General features: G+C 34.6%; 1 protein-coding gene across 1 annotated transcript; it reads left to right on the top strand.

The window, feature by feature from the left end:
- The first annotated feature begins 99 nt into the window (after window positions 1–99).
- LOC139148766 (acid-sensing ion channel 5-like) lies at window positions 100–2,656 on the top strand. Its single transcript, XM_070720223.1, has 5 exons — window positions 100–177; window positions 484–541; window positions 757–827; window positions 1,369–1,444; window positions 2,485–2,656. Exons 1-5 carry the CDS (start codon window positions 122–124, stop codon window positions 2,641–2,643), a joined length of 420 nt encoding a protein of 139 aa, XP_070576324.1. The 5' UTR covers window positions 100–121; the 3' UTR covers window positions 2,644–2,656.
- The last annotated feature ends 15,133 nt before the right edge of the window (window positions 2,657–17,789 follow it).

Below are 17,789 nucleotides of genomic sequence, written 5' to 3'. Positions count from 1 at the left end.
AAGATAAACAGAAAGACAAATAGACAACTGAATCTCTACAGACAGACAGACATCCAGCACGGTTTGTGAATGTCTAACATTCAACTTGTTTATTATTGTTGTAGATGTTTGCAAGCAATTTATGTATTATCTTCTGAGCAGAGATAAACTTGACTGCGGCTGCAATCAGGCCTGTGCGTAAGTAACCAATGAAACTTAAGTAATAAACAAGTTCAATATATTTGCATATGACGTTCATGCTAAATTTAACTGAACAACGGCGAAGCGATTCCCTTTTCCAGACCAACTGCCTTTAAGTAGTTGTACAGTCTCTTACCGTTGCGGCAATTTGCTTTCTGTGTATTTTCTTTTTTTCCCATTGTGCCATATGTAATTAAGAGTGCTAAAGAGAAGGTTTAGTCGATAAAATATTCACTGTACAATGATTTTAATCTTGCCTTTGCTTAACTCAAAGCATTTTCGCATTTTTTCATTATTTTTCAGAGAAGAATGGTATGAGTACACTATCTCTCAGGGTCTCTGGCCGTCCGATACATACTTTGTGAGTAACCATCTAAATTGTGAGGTTTTTTGTTCAACACGATAGAAAACATATTAACGTCAAATTAATCTGACTTGTCATGTTTAGCTGAAAAATCAACCGAAATTTCTAAAGACGTCGTTTGATCACCATTTCCACTGAAATTATGGAAAAATAGGGACCATATGTATGCGTTTTAGTATGAACTAGGTATTGTTCTTAATATTTCTCTGTAGAAACACTTGGTTAAACAGGTTCACTTCAAGAATAACAAGACACGCAATTTGAACGACTTTGAGTCAGTGAGGTAAATATGAAACTTTTCTAACAATTCTCATGACAACAATGACTGAGACATTATGCTGAGTCAGACGATAAGTGTAGACTCAACAGTAGGGGGAAGGGGGCGCAACTTTCAACTAACTTGTCCGCCACGGCTCCGACGTATTGTTCCATTCACTTGCGACCGCTGATGTCAAACTACTGTGGATGGATTCATTATTCACTGACATTTAATATGACTGTTTACGCTGACAGATGAAATCCGTTAAATTGAATCTCCCTGAAAAATGTTAAATGACCGTAGATGTCATTACGAGCAAATTCAGAGAATCTAAATTCCTGTGAAATTGTCTCAAACATAAAAATATGAACATGAATTCAAATGAACATTAATGATTTTACACAACAAAAACTTCGATCCTCTCCGATGACGTGGCGACCGAAGGCGGCTTCCGTTCCACAATGGACGAATACAAACCTTTACATAATGCTTCTCGTAAACAATCGTTAAATTGGTTTAATATAGAACATGACAGTGTAACACCCCATTGATTTTCATCCTCTAGCAAAAACTTAATAAACCTTGAAGTATATTTTGATGAACTCAACTACGAAAACATTGAAGAAATACCAGCAGTCACGGTAAGTTGCAGATGACATCCAATATATCGATTTTTCCAATGAAAACGAGCTAAACTGTTAAAAAAGCGAGGACAAGCAAATCCACTCAGGCATGGAAAACTATATATCTCGTTATCTGACCTAAATTCCTTCCAGCTGACACTTTAATTTACCATTATTGCTAATACCAGCGAGATTCTGAAAAAAGTTAAAAACTAGGATGATCCCATGACATCATGCAGCTAAGAAACTAGATGTCTCTCATTTCGCAAGGCTAGAGGTATTGTTCAGAAAAAGTGAAAATTGTGCCCTAGCTAACCGTAAACGTAGTACTCAGAAGACAGAACAAGTGAGTATTTGAAAAAGTGTGGTCAAAGACTAGAAAAACAAACAAAGCTCTCCTGGCATATCTGTTTTTATGTATTCATTTCAAAAATTCATCTACCGGAAAACAAAGGCCACATGTATGCTTTTCAGGGAATATGTGCCTCGAAAGTGAAAGTAAAAGATTTAAAATTTTGCTCAGACTTTCAGCAGTGAAGTTTTGAACCATTCTCTTGCCAAATCAATAATAAAAGTCAGGGATAACTGTGCAAGTTTGGTTACCGTACTAGAGAGACAAATTACCGAACATTTAACAACATTTGAAATTCAAAATAGAAACTATCCCTGTGTTAGCTCTACGGAGATATCAATTTATTAGTTACTTTTGAAATATCGTGGTTCCTTTACAGTCAATAATAGAAATATATGTAAACGATGCATAGATAAGTATAGAAGATGACATTGTAAGGCATCACAAAACAAAAGATTATCTGGCTTATCGCCATTGCTCGTGAACTTCTCCAGAAAAAGCTTGATTGATTAATTGGTCCTTCAATGTCTATCAAAAGTATCTCAGTTTATAAATCAACTAAGCATTTACAGTCTCTGAGAGGAAAAATATCGACGAGTTTTTAACCAGGTGGAGTTGTATTACCAGAAGCATTCATATTTGTCTGTTTGTTAGTTTTGATAGTTTTATGGCTATGTACTTTTATTTTATTGGATCATTCTGACAGGAGGAAAGTCTGTTGAGTGATATTGGTGGAACTCTTGGTCTCTACTGTGGGTTTTCCTTCATTACTATAGTCGAGTTTATGCAATTCTTCGTCGAGTTGATGTTCTTGACATACATGAAATATGTTCATCGACGACTCACTCCAACAATTACAGACTGATTCATCAATGATAGCTGCCGTCGATAACGATAGGAAAATCGGAGCCAATTGCTCTATATGATCCACCGCGACAATATGCTGCAGATAGTCTTTGGCCATGATTCGAACAACAACTGAACCTACTATAGCGATCATTCACCAATCTTCAACAGTATATCGGTATTTACTCGGTGTGAAATACGCACTTTTTTCCTAAGCAACTACTTTCGCATAAATTGAACTACAAAGCAACAATTGCGAGCAAATTTAATATAGGGGAATTACATTTCTTTTGAAAACAAATGTGTGGAATCAAATAGGATTTTCTATTTATTATACTGAAGGATATTAGCATGAGCAATTTCAAAAAGTTTGACGTAACTTAAGTTTAGGCAATAACCGAACAAGGGAGAACTTTATTTAAATTTTTATTCATGTGAAACAGGTCTGCTCGTGCGTATATTATACTTCTTATGAAAGTCACTTTAAGATCATCAGTGACAAAAATATATTTCATTAAAGTGCGTAATTGAGTGTCAGACTTTGAATATTAAAGGGCATTTTTCCTTATGACAATAAACTCAATTCACATCATCACGCGTAAACTAATATCGAGTTGCTTTACAGAAGTTTGCTTTGAAGCATTGGCATTACGCGAAGTAGACATATTGTCTAAATTGAGGAGTTGCCAACACTGTCAGGTGTAATTATCGGTTCTGCAGTAATTCCTGTCGACCACAGAGAAATCAACTCAGCCAAAGTTGAAACATTGTCGTGCAGCAGGTCAGTTGTAGTCAAAACAACTACACCTAAAAGCAAGTGATAAGACTTGGACAGTGCTTGGACATATGTAGTGGTGTTGTTTAGACTACGTCTGGCCGTCTGCTAGACAATATTTCAACTTTTGCAGAGTTGATTCCTTTATAATCGATTCATGTTGCCGCTTAGCTCTTAATTGCACCTGACAGTGTTGGCAATACCTCAATATGTCTAGTTCGTCAAATGCCACTGCTTCAAAGCAAACCACTGTAAATAGTGAACCACTGTAAATAGTGTGTTCTTTTTCTATTCGTCTTTCCTTTCCGCTGATCAAGATTACCTTGACTAGCTACGACGAAGGTATTTTGTAGCTCAAAATGAATGTCTGAATATGAACTTTTATCCTGTCTTGACATTCATAAATATATAAATGATAAAAGAAAACTCATATTGGTAGACATTAGGCGATGTGATGTCACGTGACATTCTTTTTCGTCAGGAATTCTGACATTCATTAATGAGACAGTGGTTTAGCGATGTTAATGATATGTCTAGTGTTGGGAAGTTTTTCAGTAAACAGTTCATAATACTCATTCGTTGCAAAGGAATTTGAAAATTTTGTCCCGTAAAGTCTCAGTTATATTTTTCTCACCAAAAAACAAAAGCATTGTATACAGTCTTTGTAATTACAGTAGCTGTAACTATCGTGGAATGTTCAGTGTATCGACTACTGTTTTTTTCTTCTACTCTTTAGAATTCATTGATGTGCCAAGTATTCAGCTTGTTAACACAATATGTATGTAATTTTAATTGTGCGCAATAGCAATACAGTGTACACATGAAATGACTTAAATTCTTGGTATGTCAACATGGGGAGTAAACAACGAACTGCAGACACACAGAACAAAAACAACCAGCAAATATTACAGTTCTTTACGCTAACATAAAAATTATTAAATTTATGTGAAAATATTATATGTTTGCACATGCACATTACTGACTTTACTTCAAAGGTACAAAACCTTCAAAGATGAATTCAGAAATACCTGTAGTTTTGTCAATATCCCTGCTTGATGTACAGCACATGGCCTTTAAAAAACATTAGGGGATGACTGGGCTATTCCATGCTGCAAGCCGCTGCCTTCTCTTATAGTTTCCATTTTGTAGCATCGCTAAATTTGGAAATGATCAGGACCACTGTTCAGTGTGTGGTTGCATCATACAGGCCTCACCAAAACAGATCCTGGCACTTCTTGATTATCTTTCTATCTGGAATTTTCTATATGATTTTTCGTTTTGTTTTTAAGTGATAGTCGTACAATCTTGCATAGAAACAGTTTATGAAGTCCTTTAAAAATTCACTTTTCTTGTTCCAACAGATGTTGACATTCAGATACTGTAACTTGTAAGTTGTTACAAGATATGTCGTGTCGATTTTAAGGTAGCTTTTCAGAATTAAAAATATTTCTTAAGAAAATGCTTTTTCGATTGCTTGAATTGGTGTTTGATACCAAGCATTCCAAGAAATTAGCTGCTTTGTAAAATTTTTGTAGAAAAGTGTTAAACAGAGGTATTTTAAGGGATAAAGTCCTCATTTTAATTTTTTTTCTGATATACAGTTCAAGTTCTGATATCGAGTTCAACAAAGTTTTGTAACACGTTTGGAACTAATTTGGGATAATTGGATGGCAAAGTAATGTAGTTTTAATCTACAAATGTAATCTCACCTGCTTTTCTTTTTACATTAAACATTCGTTTTTATGAGTTATTTGCAATATTGCAACATTCAGCTATAGGCCATCTAACAGTTTTGAGAAATGTGAAAAAATGAAAATCCAATTATCCCAAATTAGTTCCAATCGTGTTTTGTATAGTGTGTATTTATTCTTCAAATATTTAGCCCAAACAAAATGCAAAATGTTATTGGTTTTAGTAAGATTTGCTTCCATGTTTATTTATTTATTTATTTATTTATTCATCTTTACACTGCTTAGCTCCCTCAGTCAAAAAATGTACTGATTTCCAGGGAGGACCAGTGTAAAATAAAATAAAACATTGTAATAAATAAAACTTAAATAACACTAAGGGGAATAAAAAGCAATATACATAACAAGATAGGCAAAGTAAAAATCACGTGGCAACAAAAAGACAGCAATATACCAAATGTATACAATACTGCAAAACGTACACATAATCACACTGGAGGATATTTTTTAAGCATTTGTTTAAATTGGCATACAGAGGTGATATCGTGAAAAACAGCAGGTAAACTGTTAAAATAATTTATTGCACGATAAATAAAGGAATTACGTGCTGTAGTTGTTCTATAAGAGGGAAGAATAAATCTGTGAGAATTTCTTGTCTGATAACGATGTGTTGATTTATAGCAATCGAAAAGGGTTTCTAAGTATGGTGGAACAATGTCCCCTTGATTAGAATTTAAACATTTAAACATCATGACATGTGACACACATGGCCTCGACGTCTCGACTCAATGGTATTCCAGCCAAGAGTAGCCAATAGCTGTGGCCCAGCTTTAACAAAATGATGTCCGTTTCTTGCAAAATCGTTCAGAATAATACGGGCTGCTCTATGCTGAAGTGATTGTAACCTATCAATATCAGTTTTGTTTGCCCCGTCCCAAATAATATCACAGTAATCAAACAATGGTTGAATTAAAGCGTTGTACATCAAAGTGCAAGTTTTAGTATCGACATTCGGTCTGATACGACGTAACACACCGAGACGGGCAGACGGGCATGTAATGGTCTACTTTATTTTTATTTCTTTATTTCTTTATTTATTTATTAAAATAGTATAAAATATTTCTCTAATGCCTGCATTGATAAGAATCTATATATGTACAATTATAAATATTCTTGACGTAAAAATTTGTGAATTGTTGTATTCCACTGGTAAAATTATGAACACACTTACGCATTAACTCGCCAAATGATAACACACAGAATGTAACAAACATAGTACTACCACTACATCGCCTAGAGGGATTAAAAAGCCGTCTAAAACAGTTGCTGAATGCGATACGAATTATGTTGTATGAACTTAATTTAAAACGACCAAAGATGACAACAATATAAATTTGTAATGAAAGACTTGAAAAACTTAACTTTAACTTTGTTATTTATGGTTATTGGTAAGGATTAATGTATCTCATTATTCTCTCATTGCCTTAAAAGTTTTCACCAGTGTTGTATAATGTACCATGTTAGCTTCATCAACAGGTCTTCTGTTATGCAGAGTAATATATGCAGACTGTCAGGATGTTGAAAATGTTTTCAGGTCATATCTTTTACAATTTGCACCATTCTTTAAAAACTAAGTCAATGTCAACATGTGTGACAAAGCCTGGAGTTAATGCAATTGCATGTGCAATCAATATCATAAAACAAAATTATTTACCGATATTTTAGTTGAAGTTGAAAAGTTTTGTGTTCTTCATTAACTATTTTATCAAATGATATAGAACTTATATGTCATTAGCACAACCAACACTTTCGTTTGCAATAAAAATCGGTTCAAGATCTGTTAGATTTTAACGTACATATAGTAATTACACTGATACTTGGCAAACATTAATAATGTGTTATCTGGCGTTTAGCAGTAATGCATTTCCGAACAACTTGCAAATAAACAAATTAAAAGTACATGCATACTCATGTGTCTGCTTGTATATTTCCACTTGCCGATTAATGTAGGCATTGTAATGTGGCCTTGTAGAGTGGTAGTTTGTTCGTAATCGTCCCAGTACGTATATTGTTCGCGGTAGTCTGTGCTATTTCTGTTACTTGTGTAAGGAACCGGTAATAACGCACATACAGGCGAGTGCTACACCATGATTCAGTTAGTCTAATCACGATACTTGTACATGGCTACAATGTCTAGAAAGGTCGGCTGTCTACAAAGACGGGGTTCATCACAGACAAACAGACGGTGCTTGTCACTGAAGTCAGAGCGTCAAAGTCTCAGAGCGTCTATACATCTCTTTATCTAGTTTAATGAGGGAATGTCTCTTGCTAGAAAGAGTACAACTTAAATCGTCTCCAGATCTACATATTATCTTGCCTTTGGTATGCATCTATAATTAACTAAAGGAGGGAAGGAAGGTCACTCCCATATAAGAACAGCTGTCAACACAGCGTCCGGTCAATCCTAGTGACTTTTTGTTCCACGAAAAGAAATTGACCTTTTTAATCTAACAATTCTCTAGTGGTTAATAAGCTCAGATAACCTTACAAAAATCGGTTTTCCCTATTTTTTGTCTCAGTTCTTCAAAATATCTGACTCAACCTTTCTTGAATGCAAGCTGTCACAACGCTCTCTCAAAGTATGTCTCAGATTTTTCACATCTTCCTTAGTTTTTTTGAGCACAATTTTAAGGGAATCAAATAGGTTTAATTCACTACTCTTGAAGTTGTTGGGGCATAAAATTATTTTGGAAGGTTTAAAAAAATCAGAGACACACTTTGAAAGATCCTAAGGACAGCTTGCACTCACACAAATTTCAGTCATATCTCAAAGCATTGGAACAAAACATAGGGAAAACCAATTTTTGAAAGGTTATGCAAATTACCTGTCACATGATAGTCATGTAAACAATGATGACACTATGATAACCAAAATGTTTCTCTAGGCTTTCCGAAAATGTATAATTTGCGGGGGTTCTGAGCTTATTAAGTACTAGAGAAATGTTAGCTTATAAAGGTCAATTTCTTGTCCTGGAACCTTAAGTAGTTGAAACAATAATCGGCTGCTTCAAAGGTCACGAAAATAAACCAGGGGAGATCTTCTCACGTTGCACCACGTGCAGCGGGTTGCTGTGGGTCAGTTCATTGTCAGTCATTTTAATTAAATTCAAGAGTAAAATTCTAAGGCATTGTCGGGCCATATGGCAGTATATTTCCCGTAACCAATTCATGCCATATATTCCCTGCTGCATATTAATTGTCCACCAATCTGTGTGCACAAAAATGCACAAAGCGTAATTTTCACTATGAAGGTGTCGACGTTTCCCGTATATGGATGCATTGGAAAAGTCACATTCTTCCTTGAAGCAATTTTGCCTTACCCACTGAGAAGACGTTTTTTTCCCTTTAAATGGCAAGAGCGATTTGTTCTTCTAAAAAATACTCCAACCCCTTCCCTGTAGTCGAATGGTCCACCCCTTAGTTTCCCTGGTCCCCTAAGTACACAGCAAGTTTAGATACGTGCCCTCAGCAGGTAGATAGTAGCAAATATTTCCGATACTTTGGAATTCTTGTTTTTCGAGTTGATCAAATCTTGCTAGCTCTCCACAAATTTTATTAAAGGGTTAAGTTGTCTTTGAATATATAAGTAGCCTCATGACATTTTAAACTCGATCCCGTATGCAATGCGATTACTATAAACTAGCCAAAAAAAACAATCCGGCAAAAGAAAAACCACCCCTGCAGGTAACGCTACTTTTTGCGTACCTTGTAGGCTGGGGATTATATGGTTCGATAGCTACATCTCTGTCAGATTCCCACCTCAGAGTTATTTCAAAGAGCCCTTGGAGCGTGCAGTGATGATATTGTCGCGAGGTAACTAAGCATATATAACTGAGCGCGCTTAGGAAACGTCGAAACCTCTAAAATGAAAATGACGCTTTTTGCATTTCTGTGCACAATTTCGTTTATTGTGAATGGTGAAAAATTACTCCAAGCGCCATTATCTATTGGAAGTGTGACATTTCAGATCGTTCTGCGTGTTTTAGGAAAAGCATATGTTAGTGACAAATGTTTTTAAACAAAGTGAAAACTCAGACATTTCACTTATGTATGTTTATTTGGACTGGACAATGGTGCAATAAGATAGTGGTCATATGCAAATTTATCCAGCTTTAGTCCAGTCAATCTACGAGATTTTTGCACCTAACCCACCACAAATTGCAACAGAATTTTTTTCTCCAGAATGCATTTTAGAGAGGTACCCAGAACAACATATTAAAAGTTTACTCGAATCCACTTTGGGGAAATATGCCTAATTTGCATAAATCAAATATGGCGGCCAACCATCCAACAAAATAACATAATTGGCTATATATCACATGTTAAACAAGTTATTTCAGTGATTTCAAAATATGACGCTAGTTATTTGGCTCAGGGAATCATTGTGGAGGTATAATGTTTCACATAGGCACTTCATTAATTTGCATAATTCCAATATGGCGGCCAACATTCCTACAAAAGACATTTTCGGTCATATACAATGTATTAAACCAGCTATTTAAGTGATTTTTAAGTTAAAAGTATATTTCTTTGGCATGGACTAACGATTTTCGTGATGCTATGATTTGCATAGGTAATTTGTTAATTTGCATAAATCCAATGTGGTGGCCAATATACCTACAAAAGACATTTTCTGTCATATACCACGTATTAACCCTTTGAGCGCCAAAGTCTATTTTTATCAACTTTATAAAATATACCACAGTCAATTTTTGTGCTACTCGCCAAAATTTTGACAAAAAACTGTAGCTGTTGAAAAATGTATCCATTTGGTCCAAAATTATTAAAAAGTACAGAAAAGTGCACAGAAATTGGTAAAATATTGCATAAAAATTTTGGTGTAAAAATTACAGCAGCCAAAGGGTTGAACAAGCTATTTCTCTGATTTCAAAATAAAAAGTATATTTCTTTGCCATGGACAAACGATTTTCGAGATGTAATGATTTACATAGTAACTTCGTTAATTTGCATAAATCAATATGATGGTCAATATACTTACAAAAGACATTTTCTGTAATATACCCCGTATTAACCTTTTGAGCGCCAAAGTCTATTTTTATCAACTTATAGAATGTTCCACGGTCAATTTTTCTGCTTTTACCAAAATGCTGATAAAAAACTGTTGCTAATGAACTATGATATCACTTTGGTCGAAAATTATGAAAAAAAACGTACAGAAAAATCAAAGAAATTGGTAAAATATAGCATTAAAATTTTGGTGTAAAAATTACAGCTGTCAAAGGGTTAAACAAGCTATTTCTGTGATTTTAAAGTTAAAAGTATATTTCTTTCTCATGGACAAACGATTCTTGAGGTGCAATGATTTGCGTTGGCACTTTGTTAATTTGCAAACATCCAATAGGGCGGCCAATATATCTACAAAAGACATTTTCTGTCATATATCATGTATTAAACAATCTATTTCAGTTGAAGTTTAAATATATTTCTTGAGCATGAAGAAAAACCTTTGTTTTTAAAAGACACTCTGATAACTTTCATAAATTTTAATTAAATATGGCTTCCAAATTAATGTTCAAATAGCTTCTAATATAAATAAAGTTCTGGTAGAGTTTTAAGCACTAGGAATATCAAGAAGAAACCGTTCAGAGGACACTGCGCCCAACAAAGCGTATTTTGCTCAAAATAATTTTTTTTGCAAATATTCATTCAATCGTGATTAATTTGTTAACTCAAGATCAAAAATTGGTAAGGTGCACTTTTTAGCTTGGCAAGCAGTCGTAAGTTGCATCATATAGAAGTGTTAATGTATGCAAATGTATGCAAATCACCCGATTTTCTGCTTCCATTTTATCCCAACTTTAAGATTTCTAAAGAATTTAAACTCCAGTCTGGCAGGGTCAAATTTTCTGATATTTTCAAATTACATTCTTTAAATACTATATAACAAAACAAATATATTGCTTTGCAATAAAGTTCCTACATGTTGAATAAGAGGCATTTTTATTTTGCTTATCATGATTTTAAGCACTTTTTTGATTGTCATTCTTTCAGCCCATGCCATTTTAGAATGAAGATAGATAATGAAAAATAAAATTGTCGGTTTTTCCTATATATTTCACCGCACAAAATAGATTCTATGGATTTCCTTGTCATCTTAGATAGGAAATAATCCTTTGAAAAAACTGTTTTGGCAATGTGCAGCTCAACCTTAAGTCCTTGAACTTTTTTAATTTTTTTTTAATGTGGAAAATATACTATAAATGTACTTACAATAACGATCCATTTAAGAATGAAAGTTTATTTTTATAGGTGTCTGTGATACTTGAATTTGTTGAAATACTCCATAAATATATTGTATTTTGAAAAGAGTGTTAAAGCGAATTTGGTAGACTTACATATGACTTCCAAAGGGATTAAAATACGTATCTGTTTATGTGCGTTTACTATTGAGATGTAAGAAAGTCATGCAATTTTAATTATTATGTGATTTTTCTATATATGACAACCGTACCGTTAATGATTGTTAGTTGTCCAATAATAATCTCTTTTTAAATATAACATTGGATTCATCTGTGTATTATTTATGATTTTTTTAATGACGACAGGAACTAATTGGGGATATTTGGATTTTCATATTTTTCAAATTTCTTAAAAAATACTAGATGCCTTATAGCTGAATGTTGCAATGTTGCAAGGCTAGCGCTTAAAATACAACTCATTAGCCCAACAGAATCCAACTGCTACATGATACAAACATGTACATCTGGAAAAATGAGACTTGGAAAAATGACTCATGATGTACTTGTTTGTATTGTGTAATAGTTAGATTCTGTGTTTGAATTTATTGTAAGCTTTTGCTAAAGCATGCAGATTTCAGTTTTTGTGAGTTTGTGTGTCCATAAAGTTTTTTATGAATCTGACATTGTTTGCAATATATCTAAGTTTTAATTTGTGGGTATTATAGCATTTTTTATTTTGGTCATATCATTTTTTCTGTTGTTTTTTTTAGCTTTGTTGTGTTTGTTGTATTTTTGCTGATATGTGTTATGACTTCTTGCCTATCATCTTGGGGGATCTTATAAAGAGATGCACCCATCCATAAGAAGAGGGTTCAGTCTAAATTAAAACTGAAGATTTTGGACACGTCTTTTTTCAACAGTAAACATTACAGATTACATGTTTCGACACTGTACAGTGTACACCCATGCAAATAACAAAAATGCCGTACACAGATGAATCCAATGTTATATTCAGAAAGAGAATATGTTATTCAGAAGACTGTTACGTGCAGAGAAAACGAACAAAAGGGTGAACTCAGCAGTTAACGTTTAAACAAAATTTATTACGAAAATAAAACTAATTGCTAAGTCAGGGATAGAATACAAGCTTTAAAGTGTACAGACTACTTATCTCAGCTGGGACGGCAAAGCTCCAGTCTCAGAGTTGTAACCGTCAGTCGGATGAATGAACAGTCCTTCGGCTTGCAGGCTTGTAGTTGCACAAAGTCCAAAGAGTAAATCCAGCGTTGGCAGTGAAGGTCTTGAAAAGTCTTGAGAATGACTACTGCTGGAGTTTAGTAACACACAAGAGACACGATCCCAAAAGTCTGACTGGAAGCTGTGCACGTCCCCTTTTATACACATGCGCTTACATAAGGGCATATAAGAACAATCTAGAACTTTTATTGACATGCTAATTACTGTTCTAAAATTATCTCTCTTACACAACTAACTAAATTTCTAGAACATTCCAAACATTACTAATTGAATTCAAGGTTGTGAGGTCAAGTGACCTTGAGAATGTTCTAGACTAATTGAACTCAGGTCATGATGAGTGTGGGGGGAAATGACCTACATAACAAGACTAACAATTATTAAGAGTCGTCATATACAGAAAATTCAAAATGTTAAAAATTAATGTACAGGGACTTAACACTTTCTTCTTGATAGATTCCTAGTGCTAAATACTAAACCAAACCCTTATTTATATTATAAGCTATTAGGCAACGGGGCATTAACATGGCAGCCATATTTAATTTATGCAAATTATCAAAGGGCCTTTGTAAAAATTGAACCACTAAAAGTGTTTTTTCATACCTAAGAAAAATATTAAAACTTTAAAATCACTGAAATAGCTTGTTTCATGCGTGGTATATGACCCACAATGTCCTTGAATGTTGGACACCGTATTGGATTTATACAAATTAATAAAGTGCCAATGCAAATCATTGCATCTCGACGATCATTTGTCCAGGCCAAAGAAATACACCTTTTACTTTAGAATCACTGAAATAGCTGGTTTAATACGTGGTATATGACCGAAAATGTCTTTTGTAGGAACTTTGGCCGCCATATTGGAATTATGCAAATTAATGAAGTGCTCATATAAAACATTATACCTCCATAATGATTCCACAAGCCAAATTACTAGTGTCAGGCTTTGAAATCACTGAAATATCTTGTTTAACATGTGATATATGACCAATTATGATATTTTGTCGGATGGTTGGCCGCCATATTTGATTTATGCAAATTAGGCATATTTCCCCAAGGTGGATTCGAGTAAACTTTTAATATGTTGTTCTGGGTACCTCTCTAAAATGCATTCTGAAGAAAAAAATTCTGTTACAATTTGTGGTGGGTCTAACCCTATTTTGACTGGACTACTTATGAGCAAATAATATTAGTGATTTGGTAAAGTTTACCCCTAAGTAAATATTATACAAAAAATCAATGCCTGCACAAAATTTGATGAGAATTACTACAAACGTTGATCTCCCAAGAGAAATAAATATTGTATTCCATTCACTTGTTGTCTTTACATCTCTTGCCAAACCGTTTCAAGCCACGCTATCGAAATTTGATCGTCAACACAGACAAGAAAATGAAAGGATAGTCGAAACGACATAAAAGGTAAACAGAGTCATAACTTTTAGCAATTGATCTCCTACCGCGTAATGATCCACCTCTCGTCGACCTCTCACCTAAAAGAAGTATCTCATTTAAGACTTTCAAATGCAAAGGCCCACACGATCTCTAAGAAAACGGATAAATATCAAAATCAATCTATTTTCCCCTGGTCTCATTTCAAACATATCCGCTGAGCAAACGACAGTTTAAAAGGGCAACAGAGGTAAAATGCGCCAAACTGTAAATGAAAAATGACCACTAGCTAGTACGAGATTGTATTGTCCATGTGCCCGCCAAATGATCGCTCATGAATTTCAGGGAACATCCTTTTACCTTCTACGTACGGATATTAAAAAGCAGCAAGAATAGTTTGCTGTATTTTTTCGTCTTTATAATCTTTCTTTTTTAATAACATCAAACTTCAGATACTATATATCTTGCATTCTCAAGAGATTACCTTTTTTAATTTATTTTTATTTTACTTTACTACTCACCCAATTAGGGAAGCCAATTAAAGGTAGGTCTACAGACATTTATTAGCAAAGATATATCTGAATGATATATGAATATAAATGATTATATTTGTAACACTACAAGAAATGTTTGACTAGTTCTCACTCCAAAATGAAGTAAACCATAACGGTATACTGTTTTCATAGTCCATGGCAACCAATAATTCACTGACGATGCATTGTTTTTATATTTGTAATATTCTACTGTGGAAATGTTGACTTTTATATGGAAGGTACGGAAACATATTTCACAATCTTTTGTACAAACAGGCCGTACATTTCTAAAGATAATTACGGTTCCATTTTATACAGCCCATTGCACTATAATCATCTCTCAAGGTTAGACACTCTGGTTGTATTTGCTTTGAAACTTTGCCCTTAAAAGTCGTATAGCGCAATGCATCATGAATAGAACATAATATGTTACAGTTATGGTTGCATTGTTTTAAAGAGCACTCTGACGCACAGAGTTTTATTCTGTCGTGATTCAGTCCACTGCAAATGTTTTCTCCGCCATTTTATTTCCGAAGTTAAATGGTTGCTGTTGGGTATGAGAGAAAGATAAATTTGCTTGGTTATTGTTTTATTCTAGCTATGAATGACACAATCTCTGAGGTCAAGGAGGATCACAATATCTGACTTGCCCTTGTAAGGGTGTTCAGATGGCGAAAACAGACATTTCAATTTCTAAGAATATTTCACTGACGTACTTCTGGTTAAGAACATTTGTTTCATTGTGCAAACGTGACCTAAAGAGTCGACTCTTTGCACATCCATCCATCCATATATCCGAATATACACACTGCCTTCGCTAAAAATAAAAGCACTAGGCCGGCACAAAAGCAGACCGTTGTAAAAAACAATACATCAGCACGTTGCCAGAATTACATTTCACAGTTCAAGTACTTTGTGCTTCCCGTAATGTATGTTTAAATATCCATAAGGATATGCATAGGTAGGCAGAGAATATTATCTTCTGTTGTGAATAATCAATTGCAGATCAATGGCAGTCATTTAGGTCATAAATACTTTGACTGTTGTTAACGACATCGTGACCGTTGTTATGGTAACAATCCTTACCGCAACAGGGTTTCCGTAATCGAATACACTTTGTCTCATTACGACAATTTGTATATGCCAACGACAAATGGAAATTATATCCCGCTCATAGATCGGCCTTGACAGGAAGGCTCGACTTGTGTCACCTTTTACATGGTGTCTGATGAGGCTGAAGATCAGATTCAAAGGTATAAGGCTTTAACGAGGTACAGCTTTTTCTACCTACCAATTTCTAGGCAGCTATCATAATTTTTACTGTAGTTTTATATGACTCTTTGGATTGTTTGAGTCTTCATCGATGCTTCTATTGTTATCTCTATCATTAGTGTATTCATCGCTATTTGACCGGATTTTACTTGTATTTTACTCGTGACCACAGTTGCCATTATGTCAATATTAATATCCAGCAAATAATCTTTATACTTCATCCTTCCGATTCGGGATTTGAATTGGACTAAGAAAAAAGAAAGGCTCCTCCTGCCGAATGACTAATATTGTAAACATCTGAAAGTAAATTTTTATTCTGCTTAGCAAATTCAGCTGAACGTCTTCCGCACATCTGATAAGAGGTTGGTATTTTCAACACCGCATCAGAACATTTAGAGTTGCTTAGCTTCCGCAGTTGCTTAGCTTTTTGCTTGCAACGATATCTAGCTCTTTCGTTAAACTTCAAATTATTTAGATAGCACAGAGCTGCATTTGATAAAATATAACATTAGCACTATTTTGAATAGTTAAGTTGTCTATACGACGAAAACCTCTAGAGTCTATTGGCTTTAGTTGTGGAATATCTCCATGAATTGTCATAAGTTTGGATACAAAGTGATTCTGACTCAAAAACTTTCTTTTCACATTTGTCATGTTTTTCATGTATATCTTTGTACTTCTGGCCCTGAGAACTATACGAAGGATTCAAAATGTGTCAGTGAATCAGCACAATAATACCTAGCTTAATCTACACCATAGTGATTTAAAGCCATGGTGGCAAACTTGATATAACACACATACACACAATCAGCACGGCACAGATAGACAAATACAAGTACCGTTCCACACAACAAAGCCAAATCCGTAACATAAAAATATATCGAACTCCGGCAGAGCCAACCGAGAAGTAATGTAAGGTGCTCCGAAATTCGAAAGCGCATTCTGTCCCACATATTGCACCCGCCATGTATCAATATGTAAGTCAAAACAGTGAACGAATAGGAGCATATACACTCCATATTTTGTAATTTGTTATGCGATCAAGTATGGGCGATAGGTGTCTATTTTGCGTCCGGAACTAATTATTACCTGTTCTAGTGTGATACTCAGGCTCAGACATGATGGCTTAGACAGTTCCATTTTACACTTACATCTAACTTACAGCTGAGTTATTGTCACAAAGTACATTTACTATAACATGTTGGCATCTACACGTTGCTATAACTGAAATTAGTTATTTACGAAATAAATATCGTATTATATATCCACTCATTATATGCACTTTCTCAAAATTCGATCGTCAACACAGACAAAAAATTGTAAGGGTATTTGAATGAAATCAAAGTTTTACAAAGTGATCGCTCCTTAGTCGACTTGGTTTCCCTTTCTTCTCATAGAAATCTTCCATTTCATTTTTCGAATACAAAGGCTCCCAATGTTCATAGGAAAATCATATTAATAAAGCGAACACTTCTCTTTTCCCGTCCCTGGTCTCATTACAAACATATTCGCTGAGCGAACAACAGTGAAAAGGGCACGAGGAGTAAATTTTGTTCAACGTGACATCAAATTATTTCCATCATTCGTTATCATTCAAGTATATCACCAGATCAGAAAAAAATGAAAAAAACACTGACAAACTCAGTAGTGCAATCTCGAACAATTAGTTAAAATGGTGGTATCAGCTGTCCTTAATGGGTGAGCGTACCCTGCTAGCATACTACAGCCGTCAAGATTGAACTAAAGTGTCAAAGTAATTGTACGGTAATTCAGCTAGCTGCCAAATTACTGTTGTGAGGTAATGTCAGGAACACTGTCTCTCATCATTTGAGCAACACATTGTAACATTTGGATATAGGGTCTCCATATCTATCGCAGAACTTCTTTAATGACCTAGCCTGTCTTCTTTGTGAAAATCCCTGTCTCAATAGCTCCAAAACTAAAAAAAGTGTGTCTAGCATGGAAGTCTTCATATGAATCACAAGCTCTACATT

Source organism: Ptychodera flava, chromosome 13, assembly GCF_041260155.1.
Source record: "Ptychodera flava strain L36383 chromosome 13, AS_Pfla_20210202, whole genome shotgun sequence".
In the NCBI taxonomy this organism is placed as follows: domain Eukaryota; kingdom Metazoa; phylum Hemichordata; class Enteropneusta; family Ptychoderidae; genus Ptychodera; species Ptychodera flava.
Note: the sequence above shows the minus strand (reverse complement) of the source record. Positions and strands in the feature narration are given on the sequence as shown.

Bases quoted from the DNA above. Each gene is read 5' to 3' on its own strand.
- LOC139148766 (XM_070720223.1), top strand. From the start codon at position 122: ATGTATTATCTTCTGAGCAGAGATAAACTTGACTGCGGCTGCAATCAG. The intron at 178-483 runs GTAAGTAACCAA...ATTATTTTTCAG, and splicing joins GGCTGCAATCAGGCCTGTGC to AGAAGAATGGTATGAGTACA. The intron at 828-1,368 runs GTAAATATGAAA...TTCATCCTCTAG, and splicing joins AACGACTTTGAGTCAGTGAG to CAAAAACTTAATAAACCTTG.